The 26,167-nt window shown below is 45.9% G+C and overlaps 1 protein-coding gene across 2 annotated transcripts; it reads right to left on the minus strand.

Annotated features, from left to right (window-relative positions):
* Positions 1-6,666: 6,666 nt before the first annotated feature.
* On the minus strand, positions 6,667-25,740 carry LOC144135502 (uncharacterized). 2 transcript variants are annotated; one of them, XM_077668152.1, is made up of 6 exons: positions 25,586-25,740; positions 22,102-22,323; positions 17,032-17,260; positions 14,081-14,118; positions 10,856-11,054; positions 6,667-6,989 (listed from the first exon to the last, which is right to left on the minus strand). In XM_077668152.1, exons 1-6 carry the CDS (start codon positions 25,641-25,643, stop codon positions 6,908-6,910), a joined length of 828 nt encoding a protein of 275 aa, XP_077524278.1. In that variant the 5' UTR covers positions 25,644-25,740; the 3' UTR covers positions 6,667-6,907. The 2 variants fall into 2 exon arrangements, with proteins under 2 accessions (XP_077524278.1, XP_077524279.1); XM_077668153.1 differs by having other exon boundaries at positions 25,646-25,738.
* Between the last annotated feature and the right edge of the window lie 427 nt (positions 25,741-26,167).

The following is a 26,167-nucleotide window of genomic DNA, read 5'->3' on the forward strand; positions in this document are numbered from 1 at the left end:
GGGGGGGGGGGGTCATGTCTTTGAGCTTATTTGTTATTTATTTATTTAATGGTCATTTACATAATAAATTTTATATTTTGTTATTTTTATTTTTCAATGTTCAAAGGTTGGTACAAACTGTCACGTTGTGGTGAAGACACTCCAGCATTCAGGAAGACAAAAAAGGCTTCAAAAAGAAACTGTTTAAGGGGCTGACTCGCGCCCACTAAGAACTGAATGACCCCGCGGTGGCGATAGCCACAAGCGTGCTCGGCGGTCATCGAGCTGAATGCCTGCAGTTCTTGGCCGCACTCAATTTAAAGCTGGCAAGGAACCTTCGGGATAAATAACCAAAAGCAACTACAACAATCTGGAAAAATGTGGAAGCATTTGCACGTGGCCACGATCAATGGAGATAAGTCTGGTCGCATCTCGCATTACAACACAAAATGATAAAGCCGCGTGCCGGCGGTTTTGAGTGCGAACGATCAAACGGTGCAAAGATTCACGGCAATATGAAACGAATTGAAATGGTCAGCTTTATAGATGTACGCACGAGGGGTGATCATTTGCAATAAAAAGTTTGTGCATAGTTTGTTTAAATTCTGCGAGTCATGATCATGTACACGGGTCGGACAGTCGAATTCTGTTGGCACATGACTGGTTTAGGTTACCCATATACGAAATGCTTTACAACTGGCTACAAAGCCAAGTAGCTCCGCCCCACTGTGATTTGCATTAAAATTTAAGAGTCCTAGAGCTGAAGTGTTTCAATTCCTAGAACTGAAGTGTTTCGGGGGGGGGGGGGGGCGACTGCACCCCTTGCACCCCCTGTTCCGGGGTCCTCGAATACAGCAGCTTATCACGGATAATGTGCATGCTTCCTGAGATCAGAACGCTGCCGCAAACCGGCCGAAGCGCTGCGAATCTAGGCATGCTTCAGCCGCGATAGGCCCGTCGACAAATAGCTGCCAATGCCACGGGGACAATGCTCCGACACAGTGGCACAGGACCGCCGAACGGCCTCATCCGGAGCAACAAGAGTTTACCGCCACTGCCAGCCGCCTAAAGCGCGTGCAACGAGAGTTATAGCACAGCGCGATCCACGATCCGTTACCGTGATCCGCTACCGCGGAGTACCACAACATGCGCGCTGATAGGTCCCGACGCGGCAGGAGCGCAGGCAGCTGACTGGAACGTAGAGCCATCTGGCGCCGCCGTGGTTATATGCGCATGCGCTGCGGGATCCCGTGGAAGCGGATCACGTAGCGGATCGCGGATCGCGCTATGCTATAACTCTCTAATGGACACCTTTAGCATACCGTGTTGCCGTTACCGGAGTACCGGGCGCAGCCCGCGCGCAGCCAATGCGCGTGCACAAATCGTATTGACGGCGCCAGATGGCGCCAGATACCCAGCAGCTGCACGCGCGCCTGCAGCACCTGGAGCAATCAACGCGTGCTCCCGGTACAGTGGTAACGGGAACGGTAACACGGTACACTATGCTAAAGGTGTATAATGACACCGATTGACCAGGCGCGCGGGTGCACCCGGCCTACACCTGCGGCCTCTCGGTGCAATACAGTCGAACCCACTTACAACGAACCTGACGGTCACGAGGATCCGAGGTTCGTAGTAAGTGAACTTCCCCTAATCTGTGACATTCAGTGCAACAATAGCTTGCATGGGATAAAGCAAGTTCGGCACCACGCGCATTGAACCTCTCTCTAACCAGTGCACCAAGTCGCCTCCTGCATACGAGAGTTGCTGCTTTCCCTCACAGTTTGGATGCTTTCTGCGGCAACTCGGCAGACCTACGCGCAACTCTATACAGTAACTCGTTAACTCTATCAAACCCAGCAATCAGGCTCCATCTTTCGCCGGGCTTCCAAAACGCTACGAAGTGTCTTCGAGCCTTGCACAAGTGGGCTTTGTAACCTATGAGAGTGCTTAAACATACCCCTGTCACTCGCATGCAAGTACAAGAAGTCATCTGGGCACCACTGCTTTGTCTAAGGATGCAGTAACAGCCAGAGGAAAAGAAGCAGCTGGGTTGTAGCGCACTGCGATGTGCAGGACATGCGTCGGGAGCTCTACCGCTTCGGAGTGTACAGCCTGCATTGTTTCCCATCAGGCTTTAAAAATGCCGACCTGCGTCAGATATGGCTTGTTGCGGTGCTGAAGTACTGTGTTTGAAACGGTCGACCTAACTGCGTGACCATCGCAATACGTTTAGTATTCAGTGACCATGTTATGGGAACACACAGGAAGTACGGTCTCCTAAGTAGACTTGGAAGCCTGTTTCCTTGCTGTCAGCCGCCCTGCCTCTCCCCTCCCTGTGGAGGTTGTGTACGCCGCAGCGGTGCCCCACTGTACGTGTGGTGACATCTACTCGAGGCATTTGGCTCGCGCGAAGCTCGAACCCACGGTGATTGATGGCCTGTACCCACTTTTATCCAGATCTTTACAACCCAAACTGCAAACACTGTGGCCAACGTGCTACCTACGATCACATCATGTGGGACTGCAAAATAGAGCCACCTCCGGGTGATCTAGTTACAGCTCCTTCTCTCGAGCGGTGGGAGACCGTGCTGGCTAGCTCTGACCCCAGAACGCAAGTTTTGGCGGTGGAGTGGGCTGACAAAGTCGTCGAGGGCTATGTACTCTCGACCACTTAACGTGACCTCTTGCCAAGCTCTTCCCGGCGAATAAAATGTTTTACAATCAATACCCACTGTAGTAACCACAACGCCGATCGAGTGAAACCCTATGCCAATGCTGCGGCTCGGCTACACAAGGAGAAGTGCAGCCCTCACATACAGCGTTGGTTTCTTATTTTTACATGACAGCAGCATCGTCTATGTGGTCGAACTGAAGTAGCGCGTAGCAGTATGCAGTATAACCGATAGAAGCCAATGAATTTGGTCGAGTGGGGCTTTTGGGGCCATTTTAGTGGTCGGAATCGGCTCATCTGCATTTGTAACTCGAGTGCTCAAGTGCTATAAAGATGGATAACGCATCGTCAGAATTACGTAATTCGTGGCTCGCAACAACTGCCAGCCCCTGAGAGTTTGCGGTAGTGGCTTGACAAAATAATATCAGACCTGCTAGCTGTACAGGTATCCCCGCATTATCGCACAAAGGGCAGGCATGCAGATGAATAGCTTGTAGTAATGCTCAATGCATTATTGAAGCCTCCTCATTATTTCACAGACTTCTATCAACACGTGATTTGACGGCTATGGGGGCTTAACGTCCCAAAGCGACTCAGGCTATGAGCGAACGTGATTTGAGAAAATCGCATTCGAAGTTCTTGCACTCACCGGAGCCATTTGCCCGGTGATGGTCAAAGGGCCTGTAAAAGCCATCTCCAGTGGACACAACAACCTCGCTGAAAGCCGCAGGATAATAAACTCGATTACAGCACATTATGCCTTCAATTACGGCGGCGTGCAGCGCTTACAAAATGCCGTTCGATTGCTGTTCCCATGTCCGCCCTGTGGAGTGCCGTCTCGCGTGGCAGCCCGAAAGTAGTGCTCTTGCCTGCGTTCAACAGATGGCACCAAAGCGCTTTCAAAATGGCAGAACTCAAATTTCTTCGTTCTCGTCTTTAGCAACGTTTATTAAAGCTCTACCGTGTGGCCGTGTGCTTCTCGCCGAAATCGCACCTGACAATGAGCTGCTGTAGCGACGCATTAAGGGTATGACGCGACAGCGGTTCCTCTTGCCCATACAGACACAGGCACGGTTCCCTCTTTCACAGTCGCAGCCATTATGTGAGAGGCCACGTGATACACATATAAATCCCCGCTTTAACCAAGCCATACGAACGTGTCTGCGTAGGGTACAGTAGCGTGTTTGACTAGCAACCCACGCGCCACTGGTGTGGCTGGCGCCATCTGTGAGAACCTCTTGTAACAGCCACCTTTCGACCAATGCAGATTTTTCGGGTCACTCCGAAGGCAACACCGGCACCGGTAGCTCAACTTATCGTAGCTTAAATCCAGCTCAGGCTACCGTGTAAAATATCCGAAAATTTATATAGCTCACAAAAAAAGGACCGCCTCGTTACTTGCCAAACGAGTGGCCGACGTTAAGACCACCCCAGAGGCTGTGTTCCGAGAAATTCATTCGCTGTTGCCAACTGAAGTTAAACGGGGAGTATCAGATCCAATATGGCAAAGTGGGGTTTCCAGCGGCGATTACGACTGCTACTATCTAGCCTGTCTCAGTCAACACATAACGTGCATATATATAGATTATTTTTTGTGTGTGTTTCAGGGGATTTCATATGAACAGCAAGGATGGATTCGACTACAGTATACGTTTGCTGTGCAGTATCACATCTTCTGGTTTGCATCTTTTGAAACACGTTATGATTCGTGATCTTTTGGGGCCCGCACGCATTTCCTTACTGATGTACATATAACAATTTTTGGGACTGCAGGCGGGATAAAATAAGGCATATTCACCTATTTTCGTGGTGCAGGGAATAAACATCTAACTCTAGTAATGCACGCGGACGGGGACATCACAGCCCAAGTTCTGACTTCGTGTTCTTGGGCGTGGTGCTCAAAAGTATAACCCCTTCAGTCACAGCGTGCACAAATGGGTAGCACGCAACTTGTTTTGTGTCGTCTAAACAGTGTCGTTATGATGTACAGGTGTCAGAGCCCTCCAAAGAACAAAAGCTATAATATTTCTATCTTTCTTCTGTTCTTGATTGAGTACCATGTTGTCTCTAAATAAATTGCTGTTTTTTTTTCCTTGAATTGCTAGGAGACTGCATAGTAAATTGCACTGGAGAGCCGCCAGCGGTCTGCAGTGCTGATATGGCTGACCAAGGGAGTACAAGATACTTTTACAATACAACGACCAGGCAGTGCGAGAGTTACAAAAAATGCGACTGGGAAAGAGGTTTGGGAGCAACCAACTACTTTGTTACCAAAAGCTGGTGCGAGCTGGAATGCGGGTGAGCTCTCACCACGACTATCAGTCGTGGTTCTCGCAACTAAAGAGTGAACGTCTGTTGCGCCTTAGGTTACATGAGGCCTGCGCAAGTGATATTCATGGGGCCGTAGCTCTTTTCGCTCAGAGCGTAAAACACGGGGGTAGAATCTGCCCAAAGAATGCGCCCGCAAAAGCACATCAATTCACCCGGCATTGCACCTACCTCTCTGAAAGCCCCTGCAAGGAGTAGTACGAAAACACGTCGTGTCTAAAGCGAAATGTTAGACATTGCAGATTGCGGTACTAGAAAGCTGTCAGAACTTTAAGAATACTTGCTATGCCATGGTAATTAGTCAGCCTTCGAGGTTAAAACTTTGGCGATGGCGAACATTTTGGACGCAAATTTATCAAGCGCGAATAGATGTTCAAGCTTTGGCGGTGTTTCATGCAAAGTATAACACTGTAATACAAGCATAGGGAATTAAAGTTCACACCAAATATTCAACTGTTGTCTGAGTGAAACTTTACTGGTAGTTGCCACGCGGCGATGCTAACCGTTTTCACAAATGCCTCTCGACTTGGTCGAGCGTACTTGTTGTTCAAGACAAAGCTATAAGCATAAAATACATTGCACTGCACCGCCACGTGCGCTCAAAGCGACTTCGCTTACGGTGAAAATCTTATCCGTATTTCGTCTGAGCCCGCCGTCCTTTCATTACCCTTGCATCCTAAAAACTTGGCGTTGACAGATACTGAATTTTAGGCCTGGTATCAAGCTCCATCACAAACGTTTTAAAGCCTTAAAATACATCCTACTCCCAAAGGAAGAGCATTAGGCCGGAGCTCAAAAGAGTCGGTTGATACCACCTCGCTTGCTTGTTGCTGGTCTACCGGTTAGTGAAAGACCGAGTATGACTGTGCTTAGTAATAATAATAATAATAATAATAATAATAATAATAATAATAATAATAATAATAATAATAATAATAATAATAATAATAATAATAATAATAATAATAATAATAATAATAATAATAATAATAATAATAATAATTGATTTTTCGGGCAAGGAAATGGCGGAGTATCTGTCTCATATATCGCGGACTCCGCGCGGAGACACGATCGTAGCGCGTGGCGCGATTGGCTGGCGCAGTAGTTTCTCGAAGAGTGCCATGGCAGACGCTTAGTGAGAGCAACAATTCAGACGAAGAAGAAGGGAGCAGCAGCGGCGGCTCAGCTGTCTTATGTGATAACGCCATAAAAAAAAAAACAGCGCGACTGTCCTGTCGGCACCTCGTAGCCGCGCAGCGCGCGTACCGACGACGCGCTGTTTCTGCTCCAGGAGTCTACGGCAGCGCCGCGCCGCGGCAACCGCTTCTAAAGCATCACGGGGAGAGCGCAGCTTTTGCCACTGCAAAACCTTCTTGAACATTGTACCCACCTCCACTGCGCCACCTGTTTCTTCCTTGGTTCTCTCAGTCCCTCCTTTATCCCTTCTTTTACAGCGCGGTTCAGGTGTCCAACGATATATGAGCCAGATACTGCGCCATTTCCTTTCCCCAAAAACCAATTATTATTACTCAAACAGATATGGAGTGTGTAAGTTAGCGATTTTAAGACTGGAAGCTTTCTCGGACGGCAGAAACTAAATTTCGAAATGTGCAGGAGACACGGAACAGCGCGCTATTTTGGGAAGCTGGTAAGCTTGCGGAAGACAAAGCTTATAGCTCCGCTACACAGCCTTCACACGTTTTTACTTTCTACAAACAACCATAGCATCAACGTCAGGACATTTACTGGGTGCTGTGAAAGATTTTTGAGAAACGCACTGAAGAAAGGGATTCTAAGAAGGTCTACATCCACTGTGGCGCTTGAGGAATGGGATCGTCGTGTGATGGCACTCATCTTATATAAATAAGATCCATAATTAAGTATCCATAACCAGGTCTTGTTCAAGCACACATTGTCGGTTCATTATTAGTAAATCTCCGCCGAGTACTGATCTTCCAGGTCGTCTCTAGCAGCAACTTCGGTGTGGTTGTGTATTGCACAGTAGTTTCTGCAATGAAGAGAACAAAGCCGGAATGAGGCAACGATCAGTATAGTACGTAGTGGAAAAAAATAGTAGGGGCTATCTAATCTGGCCCTGCTGCGAAGCTTTATATAGTCGTGCAGCGAAATCAGCTGAACAAGACGTCCAGTAGAAAGCCAGCAGCGCAGCTTCTGGTGCAAGGGTTAGCGTTATACTAATATGTTCCTATAGAACGCGTTAAGTGCTATAAAATGAGGACCAGTGGTCGTATTTTTTTCAACATTTCGTTTAATCTTCGTTTCATTTGTTTGTGACATCATGGCGAAGAAGGATCACGAAGTGGAGAAATAAACGACTGATCAAAGGCACGGCCGGTGCGGACGCGACACAGCTGATGGCCATGCCTACCGCCGCACCCAGTCCGGCTGTGCCACAAGTACTTTGCTCCACGAACAGCGTTAAAATTCGTGGAGCAAAATACCTGTCGCACAGCCGGACTGGGTGCGGTGGTAGGCATGGTCATGGGCTGTGCTGCGTCCGCACCGGCCGTGCCTGTTAAAATTCCTGGAACAAAATACCTGTGGCACAGGCGGACTGGGTGCGGTGGTAGGCATGGTCATGGGCTTTGTCGCGTCCGCACCGGCCGTGCCTTTTAAAATTCGTGGAGCAAAATACCTGTGGCACAGCCGGACTTGGTGCGGCGGTAGGCATGGCCATGGGCTGTGCCGCGTCCGCACCTGCCATGCCTGTGATCAGTCGTTTATTTCTGCACTTCGTGATCCCTCTTCACCATGATGCTCCGAACAAATGAAACGAAGATTAAATGAGATGTTGAATGCTCCACGAATTTTAACGCTGTTCTGCTGTGAGTGAATGTGTGCATAGATGGTGACTGCGAGAGCGGAATATGTACTATTATAAGTAACAGTGCTCAAGCACGGCAGATCCGACAGGTTTTTGGTTGTTATTAACATATAAGCGATGCTACGGCGGAGAAATCGCCGGCAGACTAAGCAAGGCTAATCCCACCAGTAGCATACACCAACTCAACTCAACTAAACTCAATTTTAACGCGACAGTGTTAAAGTTCCCGCTGTGCAGAAAATCCAGCGTCGTCGACGTCGTTGGCGTTGTAAGCAACCTTGGTGGGCTTCCTTGGTAACGTGACCTTGCGGCGTCATCACAACCTGCCCACTGTGGCAGGTGACAGTTGAATTAATGATTGGTCGCTCGAGAAGAGCAACCTGGTTCTCTCAAGCCGCACCGGTGGCAGCACCTGTCATCGCATTGCTTAACCTTTGCACGGCTGTGCCAGGAGTGGTTTGAGGTCTCCCAGGGATATATGAATGGAATGTCGAGAAGGACCAATTCGTCATACAAGGGAATTAACCCACTACGCTATCGCGTCATACCCTTAAGGCGGAGCTTAAGTGTCTCCTCCAAATTTTTGTTTGTGTTTGGTGTCTGTTTAAATCGTAATGGCTATAAGTTATGTAATGCATGCGTACTATCAGCACCGAATTAAATGCGAACAAGAAAACTGATGTGGCAACACAAAAGCACCAACATATTAGCTCCTTGAATTGAAACACAAGAGAGGTTGATTAACGCTTCCGGGGAAGACTCTCCGTGCCTTCGAAGTTAAAAGAAGCTGAGCTAGTATTGGGCGTCCCCTAACAAGGTGCTTGTTATTTTGTTCTCCATGGCTCATTTGTCTTGTTCGTGTTTCATTTCTAACTGATAGTACCTCCTTTCTTCCAGCACCAACGGTGAGCGTCATTACCCATTACGCATTCGCGTCATACCATTAAGGCGGAGTTTAAGTGTACCATCCAATTTTTTGCTTAAGCACCGTACAGTTTCTTTGTCGACACGCAAGCAGCACTCATGAAGCTCGTCAGTCATGTAAAATGCGTTGTCGTGTTCCAACATTCGATGGCGTCGGCGCCAGGCAGCCAGTGTGGCAACTGCGTGGACTGCATTTATGCATGCACGGGGTATCATAGGTGTGCTTCTGCCACAGCCAGCGTGGCGTCGTCCCTCGCGGCCGGCGTCACTGGGAGCAGCGACCAATGGCGGAGGACCAGATTAAAAGAAGAAGAAATGAAGATGCAAAAAATAGGAGGGGACACCCATGCTCAGATTTTAGGGTATGACGCGATAGCGTTAATACTCATATATGCCCCCTCTGTAATGTGCAAGCCCTGAGGGTAAAATAATTGAAATGAAATGAAATGCTGATTGGTCATTCTCGACTTCATATGCATAGACCTCCGGGGGTTCTCATGCCACTCCTGGCACTGTGGTACAGTGGTTTTAGCGATGCGCCGCCACCCTGCGAGAGCAGGTGTTACCACCGGTAGAGCTTTTGCGACCCAAGTAGCTCTCCCGTGCTATCCATCATGACAAATCATGAATTTAACTACCACCTGCCCCAGTGGGCAGGTTTCGATGAAGCTACAAGGTCACATGTACTAGGATGTTTCTCTGCGGATTTTTCGCTCGCAACGCCGACCACGCCGATGACGCCAGATTTTCTGCCGAACAGGAGCATTATTGCTATCGCGTTAATACGGTCCCAGGCTTCTCATTTCAACAAGCGGAATCACCGTGCCAATCTGTACCAATCCTTTTCCTAGTAGGACTCAGCTTAACTAAACGACGCTTAGATGCATTAGGCTACGCTCGCTGTTTATGCGCAGCAGTCGTTACAGCATGAGCAGCTATAGGGATAGCGCCTGGAGAATGCTGAGGAGGCTATCAGCATGCCTAGCTCTGCAGTTTTTCAGTCATGTCATTCACCCACTCTTTTTCTAAGCTAATTCAGGAGGGAATATCCGAGAGTTAGCAGTCGGAGTCACCGGCTGTACATGTTAGAGTCTGCGATGTCCTGGAACTTTTGAGTTCATTTACACTGCTTACGCGGGAGTCTGTTGTTCGGCCAGTCGTTGTGCACAAGTTTTAATGCGAAGGAATTAAATGCTTCATCGGCAACGACACCCGCGGTCTTGAACAGCAGCAGTGGCCCGAAAACTCGCCAGTGACGTCACCATCGACTTGCATGACGTCAGCAATATACCATACGACAGTGACGTCTACAGCAAAGACAAACAAAATTTATTCTGAAGTTGCGGTGAATTGAACCAAGGACCTCCAGACTGCGAGGTAGCACGCAACACACAGGCTAAAAAACGCATTGCTTCATAGCGAATAAAGGTGAACCTAGTGTATGCGTTGCCTTATGACTGCATGCTAATGAGAAGGTGTGTCATAAAGGAAGGAATATTTACTGAACCTCGCAACATAGCTCGCGGTGCAACAATGATTTCGCACTCAAAACACGTAAGTTTAAGCGCCCTGCGTAATTTTTGAAATTGGTTTTGGGAAAAGAAAATGGCGCAGTAACTGTCTCACTTATCTCGGCGGACACCCGAACCACGCAGTAAGGGAACGGATAAAGGAGGAAGAGAAAGAATAAAGGAAGAAAGAGGTGCCATGGATAATTTCGACCACCTGGGGATCTTTAACGTGCACTGACATCGCACAGCACTCGGGCACCTTTGCGTTTCGCCTCCATAGAAATCGTTCCAGCTTTGGTGTGTTTCGTGAGTGGGGATATTAATGAAGTCAGGATTTACTCCTATTGTCGAATTGAAATCCCACACAGTTAACTTCGGCTGAAAATGGCGAGCTTCAAACGGACAGGGATAAAAGGAACGCATTAGCGCTTTGCCAGAACATCAGGACGTGATCGAAGAGTGCAAGTGTGTTTAAATGTTTGGTGCAAGCCTGCAGTACCACTCAAAATTTATCTCCAGAAAATGTGCCTTCTCTTCATTCAAAGGGATAATGCGCCCAAAATGGATATAGGCTACGCAGCTATGAAAACTCACCCGCATTCCAGTTCGCACGAGCGGTTGGTAACGAAGTAGTTAATTGCTCCCAGTCCTTTTGGCCAATTATATTCGCAGGCGTTGTATGCCTGACATTGCTGCGCAGATACATTGTAAAAGTACCTTGTCCATCCATCCTCTTCTTCTTCAGGTTCGCACAGTGCTGGTGGTTGTCCAGTGCAATTTACGGTATCGCTTCCTGGTAAACAAATGATAAACTGATTTTTTTTAAACACAAAAATGTTTAGGTTCGAAGAAAAGAAGCAATACGCCGGAATTTCTTTATACTCGCATACGACAAGAGTATATATTTAGAGCATGTGCACTATACCTTGGGTATAGTGTACGTGGTATAGTGTAGTGTACATACCTTGGGTATAGTGTACTAGAATACTGGGAAGTGTGTCGTCCACGGCGTGTAGCAATGCGTTCGAGGTGGTTGCCGGAGCGATGAAAAGCTTGGAGAGCGCTGACAGCAGTTGGGACTGCTCTATTGTGTGAACTTGGCTCAGCGACTGCTCCCAGTTCGCACTGGGATACCACTGATTCAAAAAGAGCAGCAAACGCTGATTCGTATGTGACCCGAATCTGAGACTGGAATTCACCATAAGTCAGCACCTCAGCGAATTCATTATCGTCAAGACCACAATACCCTGACACTTATAGCAAATGCAGCTTTCTTTTCCGCTCCCGTAGGTATTATTGACGACAGATGTCAGGACCAATGGAACAATCCCCGCCCGGAGCGCCTGACGAAAACCAAATCTAGAGTGTGGAAGAGCGGGTCTTCGTAATAGCTGCAAAAGGTGTCGCCGTAGAAGATACAAATGGTGTCACGTAGATGGTCACCAACTTTTTCCAATGGTACTGCCTTAAACGTAAAGTAAATCGCTTTTTCAAAGAATGCCTGAACTGGCAAGTTTCGTCTTACGAAACTGAAGGCTTCTTGCGTATCGGCTGATGATGTGACCACCTTTCGCCACTTGTGCAGGTGCGAACTGTAGTAAAGAGAGCACGCTGTGGCATTCTAACCCAATTTGCGCGTTCCTTACTCAAAATAGGGGAGATATGACAGGGAGTCTCCGGCATGACTTCTCACGGACACATAATGTTTCTGATACCATTTTGTGCAGGCGTGATTGCAATTAGAATAGAAAAGCGGGCCCCATTTTCTGATGCCCATTTATGTACATGCTTTTCACGCACAGGCACAGTGCATGCAGCGTTCACCAAGTGTGGTTGCACGCAGAGTGCGTTGAATAAGCTCTGTAGTAATAAACGCACGTTATTGGCAGGTGTGTCCGTAAGGTTCGTGTTTTCTTTGAGCATCCATTTCGTCAAAAAGTGCCTTTACAGCTCGAGCATAATCGTAAGCACATCCAGTTCAGCCTATTGAATTGAATTCTCCACCTAGCTAATATAACCCAATTTTTCGGAAAGCGTGATGCCATTTTTTTTTTCTAGTCGTTTTTGTAAACTCGCGGACCATTCAAGAAACGCGTGTAGACGAAGACGACCGCGACTGGTAGCTAGTCTAATGGGGCAGCCTCCGAGCAAACTTGCAGCTTATCTCTTTCCGCACAAGTTTAATACCTGAGGATAATGGATGTTCCTTCGCGACGCACATGTGACAACAATTTGAAACGGAATTACTGCTGACATTCCGTCAACCATTAGCCCCCAAGTATGAGTCTGAAACACATTTTTCTCCACGGCAGTTTTCTTCTAGGTCCGCAATCAATCTTTAGTTTTATTTCGTGTCTGAGAAATGCTCCAATCCCACTAAGGATCGTTCCAGGAAGAGAACGTGCATATTCAAAATACATCAATGAAAGTGCAAAAGTGCTATAATAGACGGACAGTGCTAGTTGATTTAGCAGCAATGATATCAATTCGCTATAGCCAGCATGACAGCAACTAGCAAATAGTCTACTAGCATACGTGATACAGACAAAACACTTGTCACGAGGGAGTACAGGGAAGCGATAGTTATAATTCTATATGTAAACCTCATTGGTGTGTTTCATATTCTGCTGAGAAGTTTTCTAAAAATGAAGACCCTGTTATACCTGTACGTAATCTGTTCTATTCTCTACTGGCAGCGGAAAAAAACAGGTACATAAGACCGTCCATGTTGATTCGATATCCTTTCAATGAATGTGAACACCTGGATGTCGTTAAGTGGCTTCCCAGGTTCTGTGCAGGAGAAAACTGTCAAACTATTTGCGCTGTTTTAGAATGAGTACCTAACAACTCGTCAGATTCCATCAAGATGCTATTGTGGCCGCAGGGCAGTGCGCGCACTCGTGAGCGAACTTTGGTGAGCCTCTGTGCATTCCTCGAACACACGGGCTTGACGTCCCGTCTGTTCTTCGTCAGGTAGTTACACGCAGTGACCGAACGCTCCGCGAGTTCTACCTTGAACGATTAATAACTGGACGCCCCACTCCAGTTGTAACCAACACAGTGCTGTGCGCGTGTGGGATTTAATTCCTCTAAAATGAACTAATCACGCGCACAACCTGGACACATTTCTTATTGTGTAAATAGTTTGTACATATTACTTCTCCCCCTATCCTCTCTTTCTGTCCCCTCACCTCTTTCATTTCATTTCTCCATTCTGCCTGCTGTCCTTTATTTCCGCTGCCCCAGCTCAGGTGCTTCAGTATCGATGGCAGATGCCGGGGCTAGCAAAAATCTTTTCCTTCCTTTTTACTATTATTTTAATTAAAAAACCACTACCACCACCACAACTCGCCCAGGCTTCTACCCCGTAGAGTATCTGTTACGGGTTCAATGGACTTATTTTTAGAAATGTGGCGGAGAGTTCGAAGGATGCTTCACTTCCGCCATCGGTTGGCCCGATATTGCACTGCCTCCGGGATCGGCCTTGTCTTTAGCGCGTCTTTACTCTCATGTCTTTCTATCCCATCTTTCAACTCTCCTGCTATCTGCTCGTGGCAGCGATTGTGGCTCGGCTTGAGCCAGTGGGCAGGCCTGTGCATTTTTCTTTTCTTTCTTCCTGACAACAACAGACAGACAGACAGGCTTCTACTTTGGCATTCCTTTCGCTTTGCTCGTATATACACGGTTCGGCAACTAACTTGCATGAGGCTTCATGAACCGCGTAGCGCATTTTTCACACTGCAGAGAGCATTGAAGTTGGCCAGTTTAAACACACTGAGAAATAATTAGCAGTGACGTAGAAGTAAGAAATAAACTTACTGTCTTCAGAGCCATTTATGTTATTTATATGAAACCTCCTGAAAACAAGAAGAGGTCGTTATGTAGTAGGCGATGAGATGGACGGAAAGCCATTTATATATGCATGTGTTTACGAAAAGGATTCGTGTCATCCATTCCTCTGCGCACTTATCTTATTCAAGCCAGGGTTATTGCAGCCAAATAACACCTAGGTGTTGAAAGTGGCATGTACTTATTATTTACAGTGTTGTTGGTAGATGCTGAAATTTAGCACTCATTGTAATTCGCTCGAAAGTGTACTCATTATAGCATGACCTGCCGACGCAGATATTTCGGATTTCCTCCCCTCTTTTCTGTTAGACGGAAAAATTGTTACATGAAAGTTTCACGAAATTTCACTTAATGCGCTGTTTACTTTCTTTTGAGTTTCCATTCTTTCTTAGCAGTCCGCTTTCTGCTCTTTTTTATGGAGTGCATGCTTAATTTTTTTTCACATATGCAGCCGCGCAGCTGTAGAAGGCAGGATGATTAAAAATGCAGAAACTAATTCAACAGACTGTGAGATGCTACGAACGCACAAGGAAGCGTGCAGTAAAAACCCGTCAGCTACAAAAATCTATAAATTCTTTCAAAGGCAGAGCACTAGTAGTGTCATTGGAGTTCTATATTTCTACAGTGCGCAAAAAAAAAAACCTATTTGAACAAGTCAGTGCGAGTTTTGAAATGTGAATTGCCGGTGAAATGTGCGTTGTCCGTTTACCTTCAAGTGTGCCTGAGGTCAAGTGTATAGGCCTCATCATGCGTGGTCCACCATGGCGTCGTACCACTTGACGTTTGACCTTGACCTCTGACCTTTCGATTCACTGGTAGAGGGCGCTAGAATGGGCCACAGCGTTCATTGGATGACCAACCTCTCGCGATCAACCATTAATTTACCTGCCACTTGCCAGGGTGGCCGGGTGGGCGCGCTGCCTATCCAGTGTGTGGAACGCACTTAACGTTACAGATGCCAAACCGCGGCGTCTACTTGCCCCATACACCCCAGCTTTCGCTCTCTAACCAGGTCCACCAGTAGTTAAACCTCAGCTAATTTTTTTCATTAATGCTCAAATGCACACATTCGCTCTTGGCCACGTCCTCGCGATGCCTCAGTTATTTCTAAAGGCGTCGTGATCGCAGTAAGGGCTGTCGCTTTGGCTCTTAACACTGGTTATGGTTGGTAACACAATGCTTTTCAAATCAAGTTTTATTACAGAACCCCAATACCTTTAAAAAGATTAATAGCTTTCAAAATTTACCTCATTTTTTTTCATGTTCAGAAGTGATCACTTTTATTGGTATGTGTTGCGAACTCATATGAGTCCCTCGTAGTCAGCCGTTTCATGTCATATCATTTTCTTCGTCTTACAGTGGCATAAAATTACAGACACGAGAACAAGATATATAGCTATCGCCGCAGCCGATCGCGCATCGTGTTAAACTGCGACACACTCTCGCGCAGTGCATAGCACATCGCCGTCTTCATCAACTAATACTACAAAAAGACTAATATCGTCGCCAGACGTGCCGTCGACTCAGGAAAGCAAAACCACGAGCCCACAAGAGCCTGAGACACCGACAGAGCTCCGCTCAGATTTCGCATTAAGGAGAATCGCAGCCGTCCTTGGAATTTTTTCGTGGATGCTTCGCTCACGCTCTACGACGCTGACAACACACGCCGACAGTCGAAGGCGACGCCGGTTTTACTGCGACACGATCTCCTTAACGTTACCTCGTTAAAATGCATGGAGTGAGCATCTGCCTCAAACCCACCGAACTCTAAGCTGATAACTAATCAAAGAACCCGTATACTGTTCCGCAATAATAATAATAATAATAATAATAATAATAATAATAATAATAATAATAATAATAATAATAATAATAATAATAATAATAATAATAATAATAATAATAATAATAATAATAATAATAATAATAATAATAATAATAATAATAATAATAATAATTGGTTTTTGGGGAAAGGAAATGGCGCGGTATCTGTCTCATATATCGTAATACACATGAACTGCGCCGTAAGGGAAGGAATAAAGGAGGGAGCGAAAGAAGAAAGGAAGAAAGAGGTGCCGTAGTGGAGGGCTCCGGAATAATTTCGACCACCTGGGGATCTTTAACGTGCACTGACATCGCACAGCACACGGGCGCCTTAGCGTTTCGCCCCCATCGAAACGCAGCCGCCGCGGTCGGGTTCGGACCCGGGAACTCCGGATCAGTAGCCGAGCACCCTAACCACTGAGCCACCGCGGTGGTATACTGTTCCGCAACGTCTTGAATTTTAACCTGCACATGCTCAGCGAACTTTCAGGGGCCACAAAGTTTCGTTATTGTATTTGTAGATTACTACTAACCCACAGAAGCAAGGCGGTAGAAATCAAGAAAACTGGCAGCAGCGAGACAATGCACGATTTATATATTTAATTACGAGTGTTGCTTGATGCTACTACTATCGTTGACCCTATTCGTTTCTAACTTCTTTTCCGAACTTTTGGAACATCTATTTTATACTTGGTATAATCTGCCTCAATCGCGTTTACTATTGTTGTTCTCGTGTTTCACTTCATTTTGCAATGCAGTTCTTTTGCTGAAATAGCCGGGTTGATCGACATGACCCCTCGACTCAGGCCTCGAATTATGCCGACATCGAGAGCTCTACTTAACTCATTGGGCTCTCCAGATGTACGCAGAACTGCAGTTTCATACTTGCCGTAAACGAACAATCTGATACACCAGCTGCCTGCTCTGAATCGAAGATTGTCTGGCGCCCTGGTCCCACTCTGTCTACACTCACCTCCACACAAAACGAGCACATATAAGGCATACGCGATACCTTGCTTGTCAGGTGACAACAAACGAACTCTACATCTAAAAAAGGTTGGTTTAACGTAATTAAAATTAGCATTATTGCGACTTACCCGCATTCTTTATCACAGAAAGTGCTCCAGCCGAACCCATTCACTCCTTTGGGAAATTTCCGTGGATCCGAGCAGGTTAGGTACCTCTCACATTCCTCCGAAGATGCGTTATAAAACCATCCCTTATTTGGTTCACACGATTTATCAAAAGACCACATAAATTCTTTAGATGTGCATGTCCCATTGGCAGGTTTATAAGGTCCCTGAAGGCAGTATTCAGGACCTTTGCCTAATAGAAGTGATTTGAAAAATAAGGTTAAGCAAGTAGGTAGATAAAGGAAGGAGGCTGTGAACCTAATGATGACGAGTTTGGCAAGGTGGAAACCATAGCAAATGACTGCGCTGCATTAAGCGTGAGCGCTGACAGGCAGTCTTAGGTGATGAATGGCAGTTTAGAAATAAGTTTCAGTAGGAAACTATTTTACCTGTACTCACCTAGGGGCAGAAACGTGGGAGGCTAACGAAAAGAGCTGAGCTTAACTTGAGGACAACGCATCCAGCTATGGAAATGGTAGATGATAGAGCAGCGTGGGCTGGGAGCAAACGCGATTTTATTATGTCGTTGTTGTTGTTGTTTTTGTTGCCTCAAATACGATGGCACATGCCTTAGGTGGGGGGTTTGCCAGGATTTGGTGCAGATCCAAACAGGAAAAAAACTCATCCAGTTTATCTGAAGCGGCTCATAAATATAGATGAATCTGAGAGGAAAAGAAAATCATGAATTTTGAGATTTCTTGAGGAAATCGGAATGATAATCGAGGAAACAAAGCGGTGTGGGTTAAATAACTAAATTTTAAAGAATTAATTTGAAAGAAAATAATTTTGAGAGGAAAGTAAAGGCATCGAGAAGTTAACACAAAAAATCTCCCGGTTTGAAAAATATACTTGTGAAGAAGCTGACACACCTGCCTAATGGTATTCCCTTTGACGGTCGCACCGAAGGAGAGGAGGACCGGAAGAGTAAACGGCAGCCCTAGATTCGACGGCATGAACTCATAACGGCATAAGTATAGATTAAGGCGAGGAATCCTGCAGCGCCACAGCGTCATATAAACCTCACATTGTCTTGATGCGCAAAAACGTATGTTCCATGGGAATTTTAAATGTTCGAAATCCGCTGTACCAAGGATGGGCTCATGACTCAGGTAAGGATGTATTTGGTAACATTCATAACTGGACATGGTCAATAGGGTGAGGTTCGGAACGACATGGGCAACAGGCCCATTGATGGCTGATTTCGCTAAGAAATTGGCCATCGAATTTGAAGTAATGCCGCAGTGCCCTGGGATCCACTGAAAACGCACCTCTTGGACATGACGTGGCACAAAGTACGTTAGGGATCAGTACAAGAGACTAGTTGCCGAACTTTCTAGTGCTGCCAAAACTGAGAGACAGTCCGAGAGAATGATAACTTGAGAAATATTGCGGAGAACTTTTTCAAGGGCCAAAAAAGTCGGTTTTATTGAAGGGCCAAACCAATAGCGAGAAATTCAGCAGCGTAAATTGGTGTGTAATCAGGGACCCGGATAGAATAACTCTAATCTAGTGTGTGTGAATAAACACCTACTGCTGCCTTTTTCCCTTGTTGAGAGGCATCTGTGAAAATTGCAGCATGGCACGATTACTGCGACAAATATTCCTCCAGGAGACCGTTTTGCACATTGGCAAATAAGTGCTTTGCATATAGCGGCAGCGTATGGTCGAAACGAACAGTTGGTGCAGCCTGCACATTGCTGACGCATTGCACAGACCTAAGCGAGACTGCAATTCTAGACAAAAGGTGCTCAGTAAACACAAATTGAGACAGTTTGTAAAGCGGCCAATGTTTATCTAGAAACGAAGCTGGGCTAGTCAAAAAAATTGGAGGAGCCACTCGAGGCATTGGCTCAAGTATCGGTAAGAAGGTGTGCACTGTGAGAAGCTGGAAGCAAGAGTTCCAGTCCCGTATGCGAGCTTCCAGAAAGAGGACACAATTTGCCACTGATTTTGGTAAACCCAGGCAAAGCTGTAGAGCGCGCCTCTCCAAAAGAACCAGAGGTTGAATTTTGTATCTAGGAGAACCGGAGAACAGAACACACCCGAACTCCAAAATTGGTCTTACGTAAGTCTTGTGGAGAAATAAGAGAGTGTATCTGCGCATACCGAATTTCTTATTGCTGAATCACGTCAGGCGACCGAGAGCTCGCTCATCTTTGAGGACTATACTTCTGATATGAGGTCACCAGTCAGATGAAGGTCGTAAATTACACCTAGGTACTTTAAGGACTCAACTTGCGGTATTTGGGCGCCACAGTACAGTAGACAGATATAAAGAGGGGCGCTCGCGGAAAAACGACAACGGAAGATTTGTTCACGTTGAGAATTAAATGTAACTTGCCCAGCCATACTTCTAGGGCATTGAGGTAGGCCTGAAATAGCTGGTAAAGTGAATGAATGTCTCTAGCAGAAGCGAAAAAGGCGATGTCGTCCGCATACACATGCACTGATATCACCCTGAATTGGTATGTCCCGCATAAGTATGTTAAAAAGTAAAAGAGAGAGAACCGATCCCTGAGGCACACCTCTATAGTTTGTGATAAGGTTTCGGAAGTAAAGGAACCGCCAGAACAGAAGAAACGTCTATTTTTTTAGTAATTCCTGCACCCATGCAAGAATGTAAAAAGGCGGCCGAAACTCGTCAAGGTTGTTCAATAGTATTGAATGTTCTACGCTGTCATATGCTTTAGCGATATCCAAAGTGACTAAAGCCGCGACCTCTTTCTTCTCAATTGCAACCCTAATTCTGCTTTACAAATCTAAATATGCAGTCCAAATCAAGCACCCCCGACGAAACCCTATCTGAGAAGCACTGAAGGCTTGTATTGCAAGAACGTGATCTGTAAGACGGCTGTGAACAATGCATGCGTTCAATAAGTTTAACTAAATTAGACGACAGGGAAATCGACCGAATGTTATCAATTCAAAAACCCATATTTGCAGCTTTGAGAAGTAAGATTATTTTCGCAATTTCCCATTCAGGAGGGAGCCAAGCTGTCTCCAGGAACACATTAACCATATGCAATACATCCGAGGTAAATTCTTCCGCAAGAGACTTCAACATGCCGATAGAGGCCCCATCGACACCAGGAGCTGCAGGTTTGAGGTCAATAACTATTGAAAATAATTCAGAGGGTGTAACCGCAATGAAGTCTGCGCGCGGAGGGGGTACGACGAAAGGAACCACCAACCACGCTTGAAAGCGCAGCGCAAGGCCTTGTGCTATCTGGTCAAGTTGTTTTTTGCTTTTGCATCCTGTTCTATTCGAAATCAAGAAAGAAGAATGGGCTTGGGCAGGGCACGTGTTGCGAAGTCAAGCTAACCTTTATGGTAACGGAGTAGATTCCAAGAGCAAATAAGCAGAGCAGGAGGCGGCCGAAAGTCAGGTGGGTGGAAGAGATTAGTTAGCTGGGTTTAACATACCCGCACCTGGAACAGGATAATGTTAATTGGAGATATGCCACGACATGTCTTTGTTCTGCAGTGGGCTTAGTTCGGTTGATGATGATGATGAAGCATAACCATGACTACCGTGAAAACACAAATATAAGGTAGCGTACAGCCATAAATGCGCGGGCATTATTAAGACCAGTGATAGAAGGATGCAACTCATTAGGTCTGCTGCATAAACTTTCATTTGCACTCAAGAAAAATTTAGTAGGAGAACCAGCCTCTATTTTCTTCCTGGCTGCAATGTAACTCTGCGTCCATGAGAGAAATACGCTTAACAATTTTATTTTCTTTCAAAATTGCTTATTGAACTCTTGAACTTTTGGACATAAAAGAAAAGTTGTTATTAGGTTGTGGGAAATGAAGGGAAACGCAAATGACATAGTCTTTGCAAAGGTAGTTGTACTTTGAACGCTTTGTTCTTTCCCGTAAAAATGTGGGCGTAGTAAATAAAGTGGCTGGCTATTTGTTTCATGCTTCTTTTTTACTTTCAATCATATTAGAGTCTTTTCGCATCCTAAGCTACATTTCATAATCAGTGTTGCATTATTTTTATTTTTGTGACTGTCAGTTTTTTCATTATGCCTTCATGCTACCAGTACTCCAATCTTTTGCCCGTGCCTACTGCTGATATGCTAATTCTGCTTTAACTATATTAAGGCTGACTAGGTCCTTCTTAATATCTATATGAATTACTTTACAGTGTGCCAGAACATGTTAAATCTTTTCGACACTGCTCCCGCAATGATGCACAAATATATCCTCTTGTGTATACTCGTGCATTGACTGGTTCTGAGGCAATCTGACCTAGCGTGCCTATTGAATTTTCATACAATATTTCCTTCCGAAATTTTCTCTTTCTGGTTCCGCCACTACGCAGATTCTTCTGTTCCCATTTATTTTTTTTTGCCTCGACTTAGCCGTTTCGGTCTCGAGGACACCATTTTCGATGCCCGTGGGAATTTCCTTCTCTCGTTTGTTGCCTGCGTATCCTGTCGTGGGCTTTCTAATCCCTTTCCTCCGCATTAACGTTTTTAATGAAGTACCGGAAGCCCCTGGCTGCCCATCACGAATCTCAACCGTGGAGGTTGTATTTTGATGGAGGCCAAAAGAGAAACGCCCATCTGCAGTGCGATGTCAGCGTACGTTAGAGAATGGTTGTGGTGGTAGTGGTAGTTATTGTGGTGGTAGTGGTAGTGGTCGTTCTGAAACGTTGAACCTCTCAATTTATAGTTTTTTCTTCTCGTCCAATTTTCTTAGTCTCTCCTCAACAAGTCTTTCCTCAAACGACAGTATACGTATAGAAACGCCATTCGGCCAGAGATGTTCAGCACATGCGCTTCGAAAGCAGCCATATGACATTTTGCCCACACGCCTTCGTTTGCAAAAAGACACATGGTTTTAAGTGTGAACAAGTCTATACAATCATTTTCCGAGGTGGTATTTACCGAAATAAAATCTGCTTTAAATCACAACTGATGAAGTGCAGACATTTTTGTACACATTGTATTTCCACAGAAGAACGTTTTTCCCACTACTGCAGTCCTTTAGAGCGCTTCTTCTGCATAATTTTTCAACACATACCTCCGGCGCAGGTGTGTGCGCAGGTGAAGATGTTGTAAAACACTCCGTAGTCCTCGTCCCGAGTACAAATGGTTTCAGGCAGTTCATGGCACGTTTCTGTTGTTTCATTGTAGATGAACATCGTTGCGAAGTAGCCGTTATTGCAGCCATGCAGGTCCACTGTTGTATTGCGATCTGTGCACATTGCTTTACGTTTTTCGTTGAGGCTGTCCTCTTTGTTTTCTGCACAAAGAAATAGCATCATGATTTATCTTATACATTATAACAGTTTAACAGCTACTATTATGGAGAGAAATATTGCATTTGATAAGTATTGCTCAACCTCGGGGCTCTTAACACAACTCTATTTATGTCGCGTTCCAACGGGACTTACTAAACACCCCTGAATTTTTTGCTGCACTTTTTCTAAATCAAACAAGAAGAAATATTTTGTGTAACGCATTTCGCAAACTTCAGTTCTTCCCGCTGTGTTAAGGAGTCAGCGTACGAGTCATTGTGCAAGGAATAACATATGAATAACCCCGTCGGGCCTGAAGTGTTCTTGTTAGCAGTGTTACCCTTAGTAAATCTGCGAAACATACATATTCGTAAATGCCAGGTTCGAACTTCGGGCGCAGTGGTGTAAATCCGCCCAAATTTGAGGGGGGGTACACAGCTTCCCCTCCCTAAGACTAACATGTTCCAATGCGGGTGAAGCCTGAAGTGCCGACAAAGCTGCCGCCTTTAGTAGAAGTCAAGCTGACCGGGAGCTATGCAGAGGAGCAAATTAGACATTCGACGAATGAAGACTCCAAAACGTCCTCTAGCGAAAGGCCATCACCGTCCAGTTACAAATTCTGCATGGGGCCCCATGCGCACAGTTATTTGGTGTGCCGCTTTGCTTAACGGTGGATGCTTTCCACTAGACTACAATGGCATCTTTGCTTGCGTTCCTGACCTACGAATAGCTGAATAATTCAAGGCGATTTGGGTTTTCGGACACCATTTGCGTAAACCACGCGGATGTGGCCCTTGGGTTTGCGAATGCCTCTCTTGGCATCTGGAGAGGGTTTGGTCTTTATAGTGCTACCAGCCCTGCTCGAAGGGGAGTTCTCTTTCTTATTTGAAAACGATAAGATTCCATATTTCTCACTACTGTACGAAGCCTGCTCGCCATTTAAGTAAAACTGCGTGCCCGTCGAAGCAAAAACGGCTGTTTATCGATTGCTCTCATGACCCTGCTAGCTGAATCAAACCCTGAGCCTGCAACAATGCGCTCATAGTGTGCTAGGATGCTAAGCACCCTAGTGCGCTTATGAGGAGAACTGGTTACGCTTGCGCTAAAGCCGTTGTTTTTAGAAATTTCTCTCTTAAAGTGTCGCCTCACGAGCAACTGTTTCAAAAGGCTTGCAGTGCTCGATTTTTTTCCGTTGTGCCCAGCTTGACTAGGCACTCGTCGCTGGTACGAACCCGCGGTTGCGCTTATTGTTTGGCGCAAACTTTTTCAGCTGCTACATAGATGTTTGTTTACTGCTTGTTTGTTTTCTCTTTTTTTAATACCAAAGTTTCGTCATGAAAAACAAACGGGACCGCACTGGCCCGACAGAATGAGCACCGGGACAGGCCGAGCCGGTCATCTATATAAATCGACAGCGGGCCGCAGTCGGGTCCGAACCGAAATGGCGGCGAGTAGGGCCGGGCTCAGTCTATAGATACCGACCCGTGCAGAGCTCTAGCACCGAGTACAAATTTACTTGGCAGCTTTCGTCGAATCTAAAGCCTGCATTGTGCCGGTTACATTCTGTGTCCTCCCCCTCTAAGCGAAGAGGGGTCCCTCCCGCGATTTATGCCACTGTTCGTGTCTGTTATTCGGAATCTAATCTAAAACTTGAGATCATATTCGATTCATTTCAAATAATCTAGAATATGCACTACTTGATTCGTTCAGCGAATCTAATAGGAGGATGTTCGTATGTTGCGAATATTCGCACACCCCTTCATTCCAGGCATCCGGAAAACGCGACCAAGGCAAGCCGAGAGACAGGCGTCGTGATGACAGATGCCTGGGCTGGTGCTATATCTTTGTTCACGTGCTCGTTGCCGCGCAATAAAGACATTCGCAGCCATATGGGCGTGCGACGCCGTCTCATCGTTGAACCTTGAGATGGAAATCAGCTCTTGGGACGGGCAGAGTGGGTGAGGGAACAAACGTGTGTTAATCATATCCCAGTCGAAATCAAGAGAAAGAAATGGGCTTGGGCGGGGCATGTGATGCTAAGGCAAGATAACCGCTGGTCCTTAATAGATTTCAAGAGAGAGAATAAACTTTATTAGTATGAAGTAATTGCTCGGATGGTTCACCCAGGTTCGGGAGACCATTGGCGAATACGACCCTCCAGGCCTGACCGATCAGCTGGCGCTGAAAGGAGAGCTCTGTGTGAGCCAGCTTCGCCTCCCACTGCTCATGGCTAAGTTCCTGCAAGCTGTACTCTTTACCTTGCTCGGGACAGTTCCAAACCATGTGTAGGATGTCTGAAATCTCTCCGCAGGCCGGGCATGCCTTTGTTGGGTATTGCGCGGGCCAAATTTTACTGTGCCGAGCTAGGTTTGGTAATATGTGAGCTTGCATGTTTCGCCATATAGTGGCTTCCTGACGAGTAAGGTCTTTGCGGGGGGCTGCGTATTTCCTGCGACTAAGTCGGTAGTATTGTATGATTTCGCCGTATGTTAGTGGAGATGGCAAGCGTAGCAGGGGGCGGCAGAAAGTTAGATGGTCCGTTGAGATTAGGAAGTGTGTGGGCATACGGTGGCCGGAGCTGGTAAAGGACAGGGTTAATTGGAGACACATGAGAGAGGCCTTTGCCCTGCAGGGGGCGTAGTCAGGCTGATTATGATGATGTGCAATTTTTTTTGCAATGTTAAGCGTAATGTGCACCTTACAAATAAAATTTATTCCCTTGATCTTTCGGGTATTTATTTGATAAGTCGTGGCATTTCGATATATTTTTTTTCAATTACGCCACACTGTACTAAATTTTGCGCACTGTCTGGAAAAAACTAACACATTCTCTTTCTTAAAGGCGCACGAAAGAGGCTTCTAAGCTCGTCTTTTTACCACGGGAACTCGATCTGCACGCTCCGAGCATCCATAGAAACTCCGAATCATTTTACTGAGCGGCCGATATCCCTATTAAATCGAATTAAACGTCCCGGCTCGCGCCTTTTTTTTTCTTTTTTTTTAAACTCACTTCCGAAAGTAGGAGGCGTCAGCCTATGCTTGGAGCGCCTTTCAGCCGGTGGCATGGAGGCTTCGCGTTTGCTTTTATTTTGTTGTTAGGCTTCCGTGATTAAATAGTTTCAGTCGCAGACAACGTAATCGCAAATTAGGCCCACGCAAAATACGCACTCCGTCGATGGCAGCAAGCCGCCACTGGACTGGCTACCCTACACACACCCTACACACACTCTGTCTCCTGAGGTGAGCAGTAACAAGCACATAACATACCTGCAATTGTTGAAAATGCCCAAGTGCACGCTACTAGAAGAGCGAATAAACGATACATACTGGCGTTTCCAAGAACAAGGAATAGCTGCACACGGTGCGTGTGCCGAAAATGAATGCAGTCTAAGCACGGGCTTTCAGATGTCTCCTATTAATACTTGTAGACGCTTGATGCTGTCGCTGTTAGTCACATAGCGTTCAACAATACGGAGTATAAGATAAATTGAGCTGACATGCCCCCCAGCATACCATGTTTATTGTTGGAGACATTTAAGGTACATTTATCACTAGCGGCACGGCACACCGCGTTGCTAAGATTCAAACCAATGTCGAACTTTGGCTTTTATTTTAATAAAATAGACAACGCAAAAATTCTACTTTTGTACGCGTCGCACAGGTCGGCATGAAATTCCTCGCTAACAAAACACAGCATAGTGTGTTCGAGAAGCAGCTAGATCTCCTATATTTTCAAAATACTAAAATAATTGCCAGTAAAACGTAAATACCTCTGTGCAAGGTTTAAATTCTGTGTTTGAAACACTCTATGTCTGCAAAAAGGAAGATAGAACCTTTAACAAATGAAGT

This window comes from Amblyomma americanum, chromosome 5 (assembly GCF_052857255.1).
Source record: "Amblyomma americanum isolate KBUSLIRL-KWMA chromosome 5, ASM5285725v1, whole genome shotgun sequence".
Taxonomy (NCBI): Eukaryota; Metazoa; Arthropoda; class Arachnida; order Ixodida; family Ixodidae; genus Amblyomma; species Amblyomma americanum.

What these genes read in the sequence shown, in the direction of transcription:
- LOC144135502 (XM_077668152.1), bottom strand. Translation starts at nt 25,643, where the DNA reads ATGTATCGTTTATTCGCTCTTCTAGTAGCGTGCACTTGGGCATTTTCA. An exon ending in TTCTGTGATAAAGAATGCGG is followed by an intron (nt 14,119 to 17,031) that starts GTAAGTCGCAAT and finishes TCTTGTTTTCAG; the next exon opens with GAGGTTTCATATAAATAACA. An exon ending in CATAAATGGCTCTGAAGACA is followed by an intron (nt 11,055 to 14,080) that starts GTAAGTTTATTT and finishes TTTGTTTACCAG; the next exon opens with GAAGCGATACCGTAAATTGC.